We start from the raw sequence: 19,017 nt of genomic DNA on the forward strand, positions 1-19,017 counted from the left end.
GCATGTACAGTTAGTTATCTTAGTTGTAGCAGAGTTTCTTATGACTTTTAAAGTAACGATCGTCACATTAGTTATAGGCGATTTTGCTTCCTGTTATTTGGGAAGTGAATTTGGGGTTCTTGAAAGTAAAAGACCCCTATTCTATGGCTGGCAGTGAGGGACATTAGACTGAATGACAGGAGGCAGTCAAAGTGACCCCATTATTGCCCTTGACGTTGACGTAATTAATCGTTAAAGTTGTTCAACTAGCCGATCTACATCAACACGTTGTGAGCTTGTAGATCGGCTATTTGAATTTTTTTCTTCTTCAAAATAGTAAAAAAGGCAAAGAAATTTAGGGATAAAGGGTTTAGCACTGGCGAAAATTGGGCCCTGTGTGTATGTCTTGCCTAGACCTACTACATAATGTGCTGTCATCATTTGATCGTCCAAACAACAAAAGTCAGCACACAGTGAACACACCGTGAACAGTTTTCATTCATTTCATGTATTTATTCTTTCCGAACGAGAAAAGACAAAGGAAATAATATAGCTGCAAGCAGCGATAAGGCGGGACCAAGAAAGAAGACAATACGCAATAAGAACAATATGCACAAATAAGACTCACGGGCTGAGTTGTTGGTACCCGGATTTGAACCAACAACCTTGTGGTCAAAGGGCAAGAGCTCTACTGACTGAGCAACACGGAGACAATCAGTTACTCCATTGTAAATTGTTTTTGATGACAATTATGTGTGTCCTTGTTTTGGTCATGTCACTATCCATTACTACAGTGTGTTAGCTGTTCATGTTTTCACGTACAAACTTCTCTTCAACTGGGATTTAAGTACTGGTCCATAAATTGTGTGTAGAACGTTTCACGCAAATCTCTCAAAGATCCAGGCAGAAAATCACGTAATAAGCAACTGCTCAAAATGGCAGGATATCTGAGGGTGGAGCTTACTTGTCAAAGTGACAGATGTGTTCCCCATGAGTCAAGGAACATGTGGAAAGAAGTGCCATGAATTTTGGCCTAACAAAGCATGAGTTATGACTGTTCAAAGGTTTAATTTTCAAAATATTGCTATAGCGCCCCCCTTTGGCCAATTGGAGTAAGACTGCTTTCAGTGCCATTTGGCATGACCCTCTACTATACTGTAAAGTGACATAAGCATATGACGCTGCATGGATGTATTTTTTCACTTTCATTTTAACTGCTTTTCATATAATTCAAAATGGTGGGTGATCTAAAGGTCAGAGGTCAAAAGTCAGAACCCGGAAGTTGTTCGTCATGAGGAGACATATATGTGTATCAAAGTGTCATTGCCAACGGTCAAACGGTTCATGAGATTTGCATGTTCAAAGTTTGCAATTTCAATTGAGTGCTATAGCGCCACCATTTGGCCAATCGCCACGGGCTTCGCATAGTCACCGTTTGGCATGGCCCTTTACCAGATTACCGCGTTTCGCGAAAACCGACTGCACAGTTCAGCCAGAACAGGTATTTTTGTCGGAAGGAGAAGAAGAAGAAAAAACACAAAAACAATAAGTGACCCAAGTCACTTTGTGACTTCTTGGTTCCTTAATTAAAGCAAAAGGAAGCGTCCAAAAAAAAAAACAGTGAACACACAGTGAACAGCTAGAGATTGTGCGGTCAGAACTTTATTGCATACATAGAAATATGGCTGGTCACATGAAATGTTGGAAATACCAAAAAAGAGAAAAGCAATACAACAGGAACACAAGAACTGAGTCAATCAAGGTGAATGTATGCATTCAAATATATTGTAACTTGTCATTGGCATCCAGCAACAAATTTGTATCAGTCCTCAAGTGCATCTGCAGAAAATAGTTTTGACTGAATCTAGAGCACAATCTGTGTATTTCTTTCTTGCACGAGTCCTGACAGTCACATGAGACACTTTGACTAGTTGTCGCCACAAACTGTAAAGGGCTTTTCCCCTGCATGTATCCTCATGTGTGTTTTTAGATTATTCTTTTGTGAAAAGCCTTTGCCACAAACTGTACACATAAATGGTTTTTCCCCTACATGTAACCTCATGTGTGTTTTTAGATTATTCTTTTGAGCAAAGCCTTTGCCACAAACTGTACACATAAATGGTTTTTCCCCTGTGTGTATCCTCATGTGTATTTTTAGATTATTAGTTTGAGCAAAGCCTTTGCCACAAACTGTACACATAAATGGTTTTTCCCCTGTGTGTATCCTCATGTGTATTTTTAGATTATTAATTTGAGAAAAGCCTTTGCCACAAACTGTACAATTAAAGGCCCATTCCCCTGTATGAGTCATCATGTGTGATTTTAGATTAAAACAGCCTTTCCCGCAAACTGTACAAAAGGGTTTTTCTGTATGAGGTTTTTCCACCATATGAGTCATCATGTGTTGTTTAAGATTATTCGTTCGAATCATGTGCATTTTTAAATTAGTCATTTGAGAAAAGCCTTTGCCACAAACTGTACATGTAAAGGGCAATTCCCCTGTATGAGTCTTCATGTGTGATTTTAGATTACTTGTGTTAACACAGCCTTTACCACAAATTGTACAAGTAAAGGGCTTTTCCCCTGTATGAGTCATCATGTGTATTTTTAGGTTACTCCTGAGAACACAGCCTTTACCACAAACTGTACAAGTGAAGGGCCTTTCCCCTGTATGAGTCATCATGTGTATTTTTAGTTGACACCTGTAAACACAGCCTTTACCACAAACTGTACAAGTAAAGGGTTTTTCCCCTGCATGAGTCATCATGTGCTTCTTCAAATGTATCTTTTTACTAAACATTTTGCCTTTCTTCCCTGTGTCTCTCCTAATGGAGTGAGGTTGTTTAGACGATTCCACATCTTTGGAATCATCATCATCATCTGTGTTTCTGTCTCCTTTAACATGTTGTGTCACATGCGACTTAAGTGTTTTTAAAGCCGTCTGATTGACCACTCTGGTCTCCTCCTCCCACTCATCACTGTCTTCGGTGATGTCAGATTCAGAATGGTGTGAAGAGAGGTCATTACATGTTTGTTGTGATGTTCCACAGTCCTCTACATCAGCTGTTTTCATGTATTCAGTCGAGGTGCTGGCTACAGGCTCTGTATCTATGTTTTCATCATCACCTTCACTTTTCACAGCTAGTAATGTCAACGTTGACCCATCAGCCTCTTCTGGTCTTTGAAGTAGATCTTCCTGTTCCTCTTTAATGTGTGGAGCTTCTGGTTCCTCCTGGACCAGACTGGGGCTCCTCTCCTGCTGTTCGGGTGAAACCTCCTCTTTATAGACAGACAGGTGCAGGAAATCTAGGCAAAAGATACAATGAGAAAAAAAGAACAATTAATGTTTTAACTTAACAAAAAAAAGACTAATCTACATTTGATTGTCCCATTGATCAGACAGCTATACACACATACAACCTGCATGCACAAACAACAATCGTGTGCAAACATAGGAGGCAGCACACATTTCCCAGATCATTTGGTAAATACACTTTTTGGCGTGATTAACTAGGTTTCTGTTTTTTGTTTTTTTTTAAGAAATAAATATTGTGATCATAGTTCTGATGGGTTCAAATCACTTCTGGAAGAAAAACATCACTTGAAGGGAAATTATATACACCGGCAACCTTTGTTGGAGAAGGCAATTTTAAAAAAATGAAGCACAATGCAACAAACAATTATTCAGATGTTTAAGAGAAAAGAGGATAGCTAGGCAGGACAGTTCAGTTGGTGATAAAAGCATGACATTTGGCACAGATGACCTTCATATAACCCTAATTGATAATCAACCTCGGGCCACACAGAATTCCACCATTTTTCAAGATGGCTGCCAGTTTGCAATTGGACCTATACGTTTTGGACTATATCACTTTGCTAGGACTGTAAATCTTTGATTTCACCATCATTTTGATATAGGAGAATATGTTCTGGAGGTATTTCTACCAAATAAGATCAAAATAACTTTAGGTTTCAATATGGCGGCATGTTTTCCAATATGGCTGCCAATAAACTGCATATCAACCGTGGGCCACGCAGAATTCCTAAATTTGTCAAGATGGCCGCCAGTTTTCAAAATGGCTGCAACTGGACCTACGTTTTGGACTATAGCACTTTGCTGAGGCTGAATCTTTGATTTTCCCCTAATTTTGATATAAGAGAATATGTTCTGGAGGTATTTCTACCAAAAATAACATTAAGTTCCAATATGGTGGCATGTTTTCCAATATGGCTGCTGATAAATTGCATAAGTGTACATCTGCTCATGGTTAATCCACAGTTGGTGATACAAGCATGGCATTTGGCACAGATCACCTTTATACCACCCTAATTGATAATCAACCTCGGGCCACGCAGAATTCCTCCATTTTTCAAGATGGCCGCAGTTTTCGCCAGTTGAAATAGGGGCTGTATTTTTTAATTACCCCCTCATTTTTTGATACTATAGCACTTTGCTGAGGCTGAATCTTTGATTTTCCCCTAATTTTGATATAAGATAACATGTTCTGGAGGTATTTCTACCAAGTAAGATCACATGTACACCTTCCGAAAGACTAAAGCCCTGTCTTCCTTGGCTTGGCTCTCCCGCGCTGGCACATCTTGTCAATACAGGTGCGGCTGTTTAACTTTAATTTAATTTTAAACAGCATTTAGGAAACTAGAAAATGTATTAGCATTGAACCCCATGCTGAGTATCACAGCTATAGTGTCAACCAGTGTGCCCTGGTACTGCAATAACACAATAAAAACTTGTCAATTGGGCTTTTGGGATTTTTTAAACCTGTCAGCCATCTTCACAAATTGTGGAATTCTGCATGATACAAGGTTGATTACCAATTAGGGTGGTATAAAGGTGATCTGTGCCATATTTCATGCTTGTATCACCAACTGTGTATTATCCATGAGCAGAAGTACATTCATGCAATTTATCGGCAGCCATATTGGAAAACATGCCACCATATTGGAACCTAATGTTATTTCTGAACTTACTTCGTAGAAATACCTCCAGAACATATTGTCTTATATCAAAATGAGGGGGAAATAAAATAAAATGACAGTCTCAGCAAAAGGATATAGTCCAAAACGTAGGCCCTGTTGAAGCCATTTCAACTGGCGAAACCTGTTGGCCATCTTGACAAATTGAGGAATTATGCACGGCCCGAGGTTGATTACCAATCAGGGTGGTATAAAGGTGATCTGTGCCAAATGTCATGCTTGTATCACCAACTGTGGATTAACCATGAGCCATGAACCATGAGTAGTACAGTTATGCAATTTATCGGCAGCCATATTGGAAAACATGCCACCATATTGGAACTTAATGTTATTTTTGGTAGAAACACCTCCAGAACATATTCTCTTATATCAAAATTAGGGGGAAATCAAAGATTCAGCTCCAGCAAAGTGATATTGTCCAAAACGTAGGTCCAGTTGCAGGGATTTTGAAAACTGGCGGCCATCTTGACAAATTTAGGAATTCTGCGTGGCCCAAGGTTGATAATGAATTAGGGTGTCATAAAGGTGATCTGTGCCAAATATCATGTTTGTATCACCAACTGTGCATTAACCATGAGCAGATGTACATTTATGCAGTTTATTGGCAGCCATATTGGAAAACATGCCGCCATATTGGAACCTCATGTTACTTCTTATATCGTACTTGGTAGAAATACCTCCAGAACATATTCTCTTACATCAAAATGAGGGGAAATAAAAATATTTACAGTCCCAGTGAAGTGATATAGTCCAAAACGTATGTCCAGTTGCAGCCATTTTTGAAACTCGCGGGCCACCTTGAAAAATTTGAAATTCTGCGTGGCCCGAGGTTGATTATCGATTAGGGTCATATGAAGGTCATCTGTGCCGAATTTCATGCTTTTATCACCAACTGAACTATCATGTATTGAAAACAGCAATTTCCCGCCTAGCTAAGATGCAGAAGCTGTTAATGGGGTTAAAGAATGTTTTGAGACACGGGGCAGGAGGCAGGGTACTAGAGACCTGAAATGTGAGTTTTCTCCAGGAGGGGTCGAGATCCTTTATAGACGTACAACGCGCGTATCGATGTACCGCTTATACGTCTCGACGTATAGCTATAGGTCGTGATGTGCGGCTTATACATCTCGACTTACGTTGCGATGTATAAGTCCCAGGCGACTTTTCAGCGCAATTCTGTTTGATTAATCCAAAGTGTCCTTTTCGCTTGATAGCATCTACAAAATAAGTCTATATCTCACTGTCTATACATCAACTGAAAGCTGGGAGTTCAATGATTACACAGATATTTGAACTATTTCAAAATGTTAAGATTTGATCGATTTATGGCATAATGAAATAAGTGTCATCACGACGCACGTCGCTAAAATACCTCGCTGTATCTCGTTTTCTATGCATTTCGGTTTTCTTGGGGTAGCGTGGCATTAGTCTGACCGCTCATTAGTCTGACCCTTAACTGTAACCGCACTTTTTGCTGCATGGAGGTGTCCCTTATTTTAAACTCTGGAAGTTGGCAAACCTAGGTAGTCCTACAACAGAAGAGAATTAAAGAAAGAAACAAGAAAGAGACAAGAGCATGAAACTTACTGGTGTCCAGGTGGTCTTCAGGTTCCAGTTTAACAGAAACAGTCCAGGATGGTTGAGGAGAACTCATCTTCACCTGCAGGCTGGTCTCCACACACTGGTCTGGAATGAAGGAATAGAATAAGGACGTTGATTTATGACGAATAGAACTAGAAGTCACAATTTTGGAAAAATGTGTGGTTGCCGCAATCGCTTATATAGGCCCCTCACAATAATTTTGCCAGGCAATTACAATGTCACGTCACCCCTGTGATCATGCGTAAGTAATTCGGAGGGGATTTATTCTCCCAAAAATATTTTTTCCGCATCTGTGGCGCCCCCTATGGATGAAAATGGAATAAGGGCCTTTCTCGGCCCCACCTCTCTCCCTTTGTTTATATTGTGTTTTAGGATCCAAGATGGCCACAGGACCAGGAGGGGGTGGGGCGGTAGTGAGCGGGTGGGGTCGACATATGCCCTTACTGGGCTGCGTTCACAAATTCAAGACACCCGTCTTGCGTTTGTCTTGTGTCTGTGTTTAATGGCCACTCCAATGCATTTCCAATGGAAGCCCATATGGTTTGACCAAACATTTTGTTTGATGGGAGGGAGGGGGGGCAGAACTCATCAAAGCTGTGTTCAGACACAAGTCAGGTGTCAGACACAAGGCAAGTGTCTTGAATGCAGCCCAGTAAGGTCATATGTCGACCCCGCCCGCTCACCTCTGCCCCACCCCTCCTGGTGCTGCGGCCATCTTGGATCCTAAACACAATATCAACAAATTTCTGTGAGATTTGGACAAAATCTGTAGGAGGAGCAGGAATCTAGGGGAAAAACTTTTTGATTTTACGACATACGGTTCAAGAGTTATAAGCCAAAGCGTAAAGTGGGTTGTTATAGCGCCACCATGAGGCCGACCGAAATGATAAGTTAATTGTATGACATCCTTGTGTTTTGATTGATTGATTGAAAATTGTATTAACAGTTTGCAGAATTACAGTACATTTCAAGCACAAACTCAATACAAAGGCTGTTAACTGTGAGTGAACGACCCAATTAAGCATTACACTTGTTTACAACAGGGTCCACCATGTTCAATTCATCAAAACATTTAGAGACGTACAAATAGACACTTCTATATAGACAAAGAACAGTACAGGAATTCATCATAATGGAGGTAAAAAGGGAAAAGAAACATATACAGTGAGGGGAAAAAGGGGGGGGCGGTGGGGGGGGATTCAGATTTTACGGGGCCAGTTTCGAATTGCAGCCATCCGTAGGTGCCCTTTGAGAGCGGTTTTGAGATGTATGTATGTATGTATGACATGGCTTATAAATGTACATTGTGCATATCTAGCATTTATATAAGATAGATTTGGAATTAAGGACGTTACTATTTAATTGTTAATCACCGTGAAGAAATTAGTCCTATTAAACTTGACAGTTAATTATCATAATAAATCAAAAAGTCTGTGGTTCTATCACTGAGTGGTTTTCTGTGAATGTAATGCTGTCTGCGTTTGGCCAAGGAACGCACATACAAAGATGTCACTGCCTGGCCCTGTATCGTCAATGGTCAAATAAATATTTGACTAATGTAGAAATGTTCAAAGACAAATTGGAAGAACTAATGAATGGATTAAATGAAAATAAGACAAGAAATTTGTGGAGATACATTTTCTGGACACATTATATATATATATATATACGAATTTACATCTTATCCTGTGTTTGATAAACCAACTATAGTAAAGGGTTTTACCCCTTAATTACCAAGCCCAGTCGAATTACGACAACTAGCGCAACATTGATTGACAACATTTTTATCAATGTATTAGAGAACGATATCAAGAGTGGGTTAATAATAAATGACATAAGCGATCATTTGCCTGTATTTGTAACATTCAACAGTCAAATAAAGAGTAAGAAAGAGGAAAATTGTCACAGATATGTTAGGGTAAGAACGGAGGAATCAATAAATAAGTTAATGCATGCAAAAAGAAAAACAAACTTTATAGAGATTTTATGAAATACAGGACAGGTGTATAAAAATGAATTGGTAATCATAATGAGACAAGCAAAGAAAGAATACTATAACAAAAGGTTAGAAGAAAACAAAAATAATCTTAAAGGTACTTGGAAAATCCTAAATCAGGTAATAGGGAATAAAAATACATCCACAGATTTGCCCACTTATTTAACAAATGACAATAAGAGTGATCAGAATCTATTGAATGTGTCGAACTGACATATTGGGCCTATGACACACAGTGTGGCTTCCCCCCAGTAGGCTACCTTCACATTCAATAGATCCTGTGATCTTTTGTGGCCAGATGTAATTTATCGGGGTGTAGTAGGCAGCAGCAAATTAAAAAATAAATTAACAGTCATCTTTTACTTTCTCTAATAACAACCTAAAACATGAACCTATAGGCTAGGTTCTATTATGGCTACATACCCATGCCATAGGCTATATCAAACGTTTCTATCATGTACCATTGTGAAAGTATAAGCGGTCAAACCAGATTGTTGTCACAAATCCCCAAAGACAATGCTGCTTTCAGAGCCTAATATTTTCACAATGGTACATGCTAGAAACCTTTTTATTTTTTCAAATTACACTTGACATCCTAAGGTTTCATTTTATATATGGCAAGGATATGTAGCCCGAGTAGAAGAAAAATAAAAAGCTGTTTCTTTCAAAGAAATGCATATATGTGACCAGATTTGCCATATCTCCAAAACTGGTGGGTCAAACTGAACATATGTCAATTTGAAGCTATGACTCCCTGCTTTCATGACAGGACATGAAAAAAGAAATGAAAAAAAAGTCACATATCTTTGTATGAGCTGCCAGCTATAAGCATACCACATGTGTGCGTGCGTACACACACAGGTTTATTCAGGAGACACATACATTTTACCGGTGAAAGCAATGGACAGACACTCGGAGATGACACGCCGTGGATATGTTCTGATCAGTAGCCTAATGGCCACGGATCCAGCATACTTTTACTTTTATACATTTATTGTGGCCAGGGGTAGTGTGTTGGAGAAAACAAATACATTTTACCAGCAAATAGACACACGGAAGGAGGAGATCAGTGATGGATGTTTTACACGCATATTATTTCTACTTTTACATGCACGGGTGCTTTGTGGATCTGTTTGAAGTAGGAACGTTTAGTTCTCTTATCGGGGGTGTTGGTGTACCCCAACAAGCCATGCTTGCTCTCTCTCTCCCCGTTCTCTCGGAGCCGAGGGGCGGGGCGGGGTGTGTGTCTGTGGAAACCTGACACCCATGCTTGCTCTCTCTCTCTCCGTTCTCTCGGAGCCGAGGGGCGTGTGTGTGTGTGTCCGTGCGTGCGCGCATCTGTGGAAACCTGACACCCAAGCTTGCTCTCTCTCTTTCTCGTGTGTGCGGATCGCAGCTGTGAGTGTCGTTTCTTTTCTCTTTTCTCTAGGGGTGGAGTGTGTGTGTGTGGGGTGTGTGTGTGTGTGGTGGTGTGTGTGCGTGCGTGCGGATCACATGCTATGTGAGCTGCTAAGCTGGCTGGGGTGTTTTCTCATGCCAATGCTCCTTTGAAACAGAACTATACTTCGACCCTACTGCAGTGTGTGACCGAAATTAGTTCTATAGTTCACCGTAGGTCGGTATGTGACCGAGAGTCTGGGATTAACACAGAAGATGTGCAAGAGTTTAATTAAGCTATAATTAATGTAAAAGCTAGTTCACGGCTTTCTCGGGTTTGGTGTGCCACGAGACAAAAGGAGTTTCTCGTGTTCCTCGTTTCTGGCAGGCTTCGTGTTTTCTCAGATGTTTTACAAAAACGCTGCTTATCAACTAACCAGTCAATCGATCGATAAGGATATCAAAACTTATCAATGTGTGTAATATGTGGTTTTAGATATTTTAGATTTTAGTAGTGAGCCCAGTGTCCATGATGTCATGGACACTGGGCTCACTTCATTCCTGGACTATATGTTGTCTCAGTAAGACTAAGACAGCCCTCTCCCTATCCACAAGGAGGAGTAGTGCACCAAAGCATTATGGGAATTGTAGCTGGAGATTGGAAGCGTCGAAGTCACTTGAGTGCTTCCAAACTCCAACAAAATATCACAGCACGGAATTTATTGACAGAAAGTAGCTCAAAGCAATGTCTACGGTGGACGTTAATGAAATAAACACTCTGCAGTTTGAAAGAGGAAATTCAAGCTTTCCCTACAGCTGGTGAGTTTAACGTTGTACAAGCAGATCGGTAATGCAATTTGGATCAATTGGATGTCAACGGATGGAATTGCAACTCTAGATTCATCCCATTATTTAAAAAAAATCTAGTGTTGCAAATTGTGGCTAGGTAGGTATTGCGTATATCTAGTTTGCGTTCAAGCATAGACATGGTAACGCACCGACACCGTCTGCCTCTGATTGGCCTACCAACACTGCCCGTCTTGACTGTCCTCCGAGGTGGATATAGCTATGCTGGATAGTCAGATGCGAGGTTACTCCGTGGTTTGAAATAATAAAAGTACGGCATGATAAAAGAGAACTGTAACTCAGGGCTTAAAGTTCTCAGTCCTGGGGACTGATTTCAGTCCTGAGGATTTCATAGGGTTCATTTAATGAGATCAGTGCAGATTTGCAAAAAATCTTTTTCAGTCTTGGGATTTTTTTTGGCTTTAAGCCCTGTGTAACTTGTAACCTTTATTTTTGTAGAGAGGCAAACTAACATGCCGTTTGCTTTGATGGAATAATTGATTGAACATGTACGACGTAAAATGATTTGATTTGGGTGTGTTCTAAATAAAGTGTTTGTGTTGATTATTGTGTAATACATTTGTACGTGTAAACTTGAAACATTATTGTACTGTAAAAAGCTCTATTTTCCCTTCATCTTTATCCTTTTTAGTATAATAGTATTAGTTTACTATAATTAGATTAATACACGATAATCACACTTTATTTAGACAACACACAACACACCCAAATCAAATCGTACGTGTTCAATCGATTAATCAATCAAAGCAAACAATATTAGTTTGCCTATTCTAGAAAGAACGTACAAGTTAGAAGAAGGCTGCATTCTGTCGCGCGTGTCATTCTCTTGTATTATTCCTCACAACAGCGTACGCGTCTCGGAGGACATGCAGTGAAGGCCCAAGAGTACTGTGATTTGCGTGCGTGTGAACACGCACTCATCAATGACGCCACACAGGCAGGCGTGGTAAACGAACGGGGACAGTGATTGCATGCATTGAATTCAGCTGTTTGTTTTTTTTTGTTGAATATTTTATTAGGCAACATATAAATGCAAACAGCACAATGTACAGTCAGGCATTTGTTTTGTCCGAAAAAGGATTTCACCGAAGAAAGACCTTGCGGCCTTCCATTCGGGTCCCATCCACTCACACATGACATGAATAATAATTTAACACAGTAACAACAGTTGATATAACAGCATATAAATTTCCTCTAAACATGAAATATACAGTATGCACAGGTTGGGGGCGAAGTTAATCGGAAGGGGATTATTAGTATAAAGAGGCTGGGGCCTCCTCTCTCTTTGACCTGCTGATAGGGGAATTTTTAGGCCTGTCTTGAAGGAAGCCAGAGATTTGTTTGTTTTGAGGGATGGGGGAGGGCATTCCACACCTGGGTAGCAGTGCTTTGGAAGGTGAATTTGCCCATATTTGTTTTATAAATGGGTGGCACCAGATCGTTGTTCACGCTCCCTCTAGTATTATGGCTGTGGGTCACTTTTTTAAAGTAATTAGTCAAGTAAGTGGGTACAGAGGGCAAAGTTGCATTTACAATTTTGAATGTCAGGCTCATCTTCAATTGCTTGACTTCGTCTTCCACCCTGAGCCAGCCTATGCTGTCAAAATGCTCCGCATATAGGTGGGGCATGGGCCCTAGCAATGTGAGCAATGTGGTGACTATAGGACGCCAGTATAAAAGTGACACTTAGACGTTTGTGCGTCATTGGAGCCCATGTCTTGTGAAGCGGCACTCTGGGTGCGGGAGGTGGCCGTTCGCAGGTGTTAGTCTTGCCGACGGTGAAGACAGGTAGTGAGGGGGAGCTAGTTGCCATAAATCAGCAGGCGGGGAGACTACACCTGCGGTCTCCTGTAGTTAGATAGAGGGGGCTTTAGAGAGTGTGTGCTCACGTTGCTCCTCCGCAGACCTGCGATCTGAGAAGGACTGAACGTTAACTTGTCCGCACGTCACGTCGTCCGACACGCAGCTCCCCGGGGAGTTGGACGGCGTCACAAGCAAAGACCCCAGGGGAGGATCCGCCACCACGGCGAGTTAAGTACCCATATGAGGAGACATTGTATTGTGTATTGCCTGCATGGATGTAGACCTAGAATGCCTGTGATCATTTAATTAACTTCGTAAATTTTCATGTATCATAGGCATAGGGGGGGGGACTGGAATGATCGATGAACTGATTTTAGACGTCATCACCAATTGACAAGGGAAACACAAAAGTTTGGGTCACACAATTGGCAGGTGCCTTGCGATAGGTGCTGGGTAATTAATCACACCACCTGCCAATTGTGTGACCCAAACTTTTGTGTTTCCCTTGTCAATTGGTGATGATGTCTAAAATCAGTTCATCGATCATTCCAGTCCCCCCTCGCCCGGAGAGAAAGACGTCCGTGTGCATCTCTTGAAAAAGTGGAGATAATTTACTAAATACACGTTTTGTGCCAGAACTTTCACATGGATATAAAACTAGAGGACCATATTTCATTCCACGTTTTTGGAATTATTTAATGGGTGAGTACAAACGGAGCATTTATCACATTCAGGCCGCACACAATTTAATTCAACCAGGGACAGTAGCGACCGTTCTATGCCTATGATATATGAAAATTTACGAAGTTAATTCAATGATCACAGGCATTCTAGGTCTAGCATGGATGCACTGATTATTTAAGAGACATTGTATTTATATAGGCCTGCAGTTTATACCTGGTTTTACTATTGGTGTTAATGTTAATGTACTGTAATTCATACTTATTCTGCATACTATTTTATGTAACTGTCAAGCATTATAATAAAGCTCATGTACATTTGTACATTGTTGTCTGTGGTGCTTCCAGGGTTGATATTTATCCCTACAAGTTGTAGGACGATAGAACTCACATTTATTACAGTACCAATATGGGCAGTGTCGATAGGCCAATGAGAGGCACGTGTGGCGTTACCATGTCTATGCTCGGAAGCAAACTATACGCGTAGGTACTAGATACCTAAGACACTCGTAGATAAAAATCACACTTGTGTGAAGTAAGGGGCGCTCTTATCATCATCACATTCCGGCCAATCACTTTCTAAGCCCTCAGCCAATCAAATCACCGCTATATAGGGCACACACAGAGTATACTCTAAGGTACACAGACACACAAAGCTGGGCATGGGAGGGGCTAGCGCCCCTCAACAATTAATCTGAGGTTGGAGCTAAAGGTCGAATGTAAAATTTTGACCATTTAAGCTTGGTTTAGCTAATTAAAGTAGCAGCGGCCTCAAACGTGTGTAGCCTACAGCATGTGTTTGAAATACAAATAAAATAACAAACCTGCTCTGTGTAGTTTGACATGTGGCTGTAAAATCACGTCCAGCAGTTTGTCTTGTCTCTCCAGCAGAGTTTCTAGTGTCTCTATCTCTCTCTGAAAGAGGCTGAACATGAACTGTTCCACCGAACTGAGGCGCTCGTTGACAACACACGATATGTCCTCTCTCACCGACGCCATGCGTTCATTCATCGACAGCCGTAGAGACTCCATTTGAAACAACTTCACTCGTTTTTGAGACATTTTTCACCACGCTCTTTGTTGCTCTGCTCACCGTGTGACACCAAATCGCAACTGATAAACATTAAACAACAAGACGCATTAACTTCCGAGTCAACACAGTTCCTTATTACCGATCGCCCCCTGGTGGAATAAAGTAATATTTGAAGAATTTAGCCAAGTAGACGCTAGACAGACCTCCTAGGCTAGGGGGAGAGCAACAGACTGACCTCATGCTTCCTTCAATGCATAAGTCCCCCAGGATCTATGTTCCCCGCTTACCCCCGCAAACAAGGTTCTATGTTCCCAGGGGTCTATGTTCCCCACTCAACTAAAAAATATTCTATGTTCCCCATTTACCTCTAAAAAAAATTTCCCGCTCACCAAAAAATGTAGGAAATCTTAATTTTGAATTTCAAATTATTAATAACATCTCTAAACACACATAATGGGGACAAATTGCTATCAGAAACTTGCCCTTTGGGCGACCTAAGGGCACCCCCACCCCCCGGCCCTTTTCCTTTCCCCTGGTGGCCATCTTGGTGGTAGGCTATAGAGCAGGGGTGGGCAATTATTTTTCCCAAGGGGCCACATGAGAAACAGAAAATATTTTGGAGGGCCGGGCCAAAAGGCTGAACTTAATATCAATTTTATTTCTATATAAAAAGCAGTAATTGGCATTGTTTTGCTAAGCAATGGTAAACAAAATGTGAAACATTTGACTCAAATTATAGGCAGAGTGACTATTTTACATCATGATGATGTACAATAAGAGCGCCCCTCACTTCACATGGGTGTGATTTTTGAGTGTTGCAAACCACTCCAACAACTGGCTTTGTACCTGTGTACCCGTGTACCTGTGTTTGTTCGTACCAAAAAAACGAGCATGGTTGCTATGGTTAGTGTGTGACGTCACTGACATAGCTGATCAGACTATATAAGACCTTGCACCACTCAGTTCACACGGGTGTGATTTTTTTACTTTCTACTTGCAGGCTTGAGACGTTTCCTTTCCCATTTGAAAACTATGTTTTTGTTTAAGTTACAAGTCCTGTAAAGTAAATACTAGCATTTTCTTTTAACAATGAGAACATTAGAGGTAGCTCTCTTTCACAACCCATGGCGCGCTGCTTACTAGCGACTCAGCGAGAGATGAGTGTTGAGTCACAACCATTAAACGACGTTCTGAAAACAATTATAAGGCGCTGTATGTTGATGTGTGCACGTTCGTTCTGCCAGATTTACTTTGTGGTACAACGGTGTCGACTCGTGTGCCGAAAACAGACGATCCACAAGCTCACGGCGCATCGCCCAAGCGTTCTGAACTTCAGAAGCATGCCACATTCGGGGCGCAACACCACACGGCAGCATCTTAAAACATCTTAACTTTATTGGCGAGGCGGGTTAGAGCGGGTTAAATAAAGCAATGAAGCATAATGGGATTTAACTTGTCCTCCTGCGAGGAAGTTTGGTAATCAAAGCATGCGCCTGCGCCTACTGTGTTGTGGAGCTGCATGCTTCATGGCTATTTGCATTCACCGACGTTGTTGTCAACAATAAATCCAAAAAGCCGACATTTTCGCATATGAGGGGGGTGAAGGAAGGAAGACAGGTTCTCAATCACACGCAATTCACAGTGCACTGTGAGAATACATGGGCTTCAAAATAAAAGAGATGCGGTTTTAGTCCACCCATAAGGTAATTTTCTGATTATCAAGTAATCTTTCGCGGGCCGGTCAGAGTCAGCCGGTGGGCCGTATTTGGCCTGCGGGCCGTACAATGCCCAGGTCTGCTATAGAGCATTGTTTCCCAAAGACTGGGTCGGGACCTAAGGTCGGGACCCACGGGTGGGTCACGGGAGATTTCAATTGGGTGGCCAGCCATTCATTGGTCAGCCCGGTGTGTCAAGTGGTCAGTCCAGGCCTGGTTTTGGATAAGTAAGTAGGCCTATATTGTAATTTGTAATGGAGTGTACTTTCTGTGAAGGAACAGCTACTGATTAGGAACATTATTTGCACCTGTTCTGATTATCAATATCCCCTAATGCAGTGGTGGGTTCAAAACGTGTCGCACTGCGACACGTTTTGAGCCAAGCAGTCAGGTGCTACGATGCGTATGTCCCTTAGCAGCATATGATATGACATCATATGCTGGCACGAAGCTGACCGTGCAGGTATGTTTTACGTCATGCTACGAAGCGTATGTCCCATGACGTGATGAAGATATGTACCAATGTCCCTTAGCAGCATATGATATGACGTCATATGCTGGCACGGGACATACGGAAGCAGACCGTGCAGGTATGTTTTCCGTCATGCTACGAAGCGTATGTCCCATGACGTGATGAAGATATGTACCAATGCCAGGGTATAATTGGTTTACGATGGTGACGTAATAATATGTTTCAGTGTCGGGTGGATTAAAGGGACATCAAATGTAAATGGTAAATGGTGCATCTATAAAGCGCCTTTATCCAAGGCGCTTTACATAGATTGTGCATTACATTCACCCATTCACACACACATTCATACACCGATTGCGGCGGAAGCCATGCAAGGTACCAACCAGCACATCGGGAGCAATTTGGGGTTCAGTGTCTTGCCCAAGGACACTTCGACATGTAGCCAGGAGGAGCCGGGATTCGAACCGCCGACCCATGGATCATTGGACGACCTGCTCTACCTCTTGAGCCACAGTCTCCCCAAACTGTGGCCCCAAACCACCCGAGTAACCACATTATACTACCACTAATCAACTCAGAAATTACATACATATGAGCATGACGTGGTGAATATATGTACCAATGCCAGGGTATAATTGGTTATCGATGGTGACGTAACGATGACATGTTTCAGTGTCGGGTGGACTAAAGGTAATGCCCCTATGTATACATGTATGTAATCTGACACCACTGCCATAACAGGCATAAGTAATCATTACCATACTTCAAAATACTACTTTTTTTCCTCCAAAAGCAAGATACATAGCAAATAGCTAAACCTAATAATTCAATATTGAAAACGTTCTTTCACAGAGAGGCTGGGATTACTTGCACGCTCTGCTTGCGCACTAGTAGGCCATGTATGGCCTACTTGTGTGCAACAAGCAAGTAGGCACTCGGCAGAGTGCAGTTCTAGTTACTTGCGAAAGCAGAGCGCGCAAGTACTAGGTTCGCCCAGGACGATGCGTATGCACCGTCCCAGCAAATTACGTAATGACTACTTGTGCCTGATACGGCAGTGGTGCCAGACTACATACATGTATACATAGGAGCATTACCTCTAATCCTCTCGACACTAAAACATATCGTCATTACGTCACCATCGAAAACCAATTACACTCTGGCATTGGGACCTTTAATCCACATCTTTATTACGTCATCATTGAGAGCTAGCATATGACGGCAGTTATACCCTGACATCATATGCTGGGACGGGGCATATGCATCAAAAGTAACCACAGTATAGCACTAATCAACTTACAAATTACATATACATAGAGGCATTCCTGTAATCCACCCGACATTGATCGAGATATACGTCACCATCGAAGGCATTGGGTCCTTTAATCCACATCTTTATTACGTCATCATTGAGAGCTAGTCATCATTGAGAGCTATAATGATATACCCTGACGTCATATGCTGGGACGGTACATACGCATCAAAAGTAACCACAGTATACCGCTAATCAACTTACACATTACATATACATATACATAGAGGCATTTCCTTTAATCCACCCGACACTGATCGAGATATACGTCACCATCGAAGGCATTGGGTCCTTTAATCCACATCTTTATTACGATATACTTCATAATACTACTTATGAGATTGAGATTTGACAGTTTGTAGCGGTCGACAGTACTTGCACGCTCTGCTTGCGCACTAGTAGGCCGAATGTTGCCCCCGGGCTGCCAGTTGCCCATGCCCTAATTCATTCTGAAGTGATTTGACTGAAGGTGCGTTCAGACTTGGATAGTTAGAGCGCTGCGATTACATACCAAGTCAATGCAAATAAGACAAGTTGCGCCAACAGGGTGCGAACGGCCGCCTAGTATCTTCGCCCTGCTTGAAAAATCCAACTGAAGCGACCATCGCATCCACCCGACTCCACACATCGCGTGCTGACAGCCAATCAGCGTTGATGTTGTCCAGAACCCCCCCCCCCCGAGATGTTTTGGCTGTTCGATTGTATTCATCCACTTCTAACTGAACTGACCTACTAACCGTTTGCAAATACATAGGAACTAATTTTGCAGCTCATAAATGATATATAGTAGCAGGAATTATGTTAAATATGTAGAACCGTCTTGGGTGAACGAGCGGATCCATTTGGTTACACTTACACTCCCAAAGTTAAATTACTAGTGTCTACAAGCCAATCGCCCCACACGGTAACTCTGTCATTTCTCAACCGTTTCGGACGCAGGGCGGCTCGCCAGGAATCGGGCCGGCACCCTGGGTGCGTTCCTGTGGGTCTGGAACTTCCCCCCCCCGCTCCCCACCCGGAGTTGCACCACTCACTTCACACGGGTGTGATTTTTTTATACCAACGCTGACCTGTGTGACCAAGTGAAGCAATTGAAGTGACTGGAAACAAATATATATCTTCAGGTTTGAACGAATCTTAAAAAGGTAACAGAAGAAATCTTGATGCAAAACATTATGGGCCCTAT

The 19,017-nt window shown here is 41.8% G+C and overlaps 1 protein-coding gene across 1 annotated transcript; it reads right to left on the reverse strand.

The window, feature by feature from the left end:
* Positions 1-1,623: 1,623 nt before the first annotated feature.
* LOC306924632 (uncharacterized protein) lies at positions 1,624-14,424 on the reverse strand. Its single transcript, XM_079503213.1, has 3 exons — positions 14,124-14,424; positions 6,562-6,660; positions 1,624-3,285 (listed from the first exon to the last, which is right to left on the reverse strand). The coding sequence occupies exons 1-3, from the start codon at positions 14,359-14,361 to the stop codon at positions 1,907-1,909; spliced, it is 1,716 nt and encodes a 571-aa protein (XP_079359339.1). The 5' UTR covers positions 14,362-14,424; the 3' UTR covers positions 1,624-1,906.
* Between the last annotated feature and the right edge of the window lie 4,593 nt (positions 14,425-19,017).

This window comes from Electrona antarctica (assembly GCF_951216825.1).
Source record: "Electrona antarctica genome assembly, chromosome: 6".
NCBI lineage: Eukaryota > Metazoa > Chordata > Actinopteri > Myctophiformes > Myctophidae > Electrona > Electrona antarctica.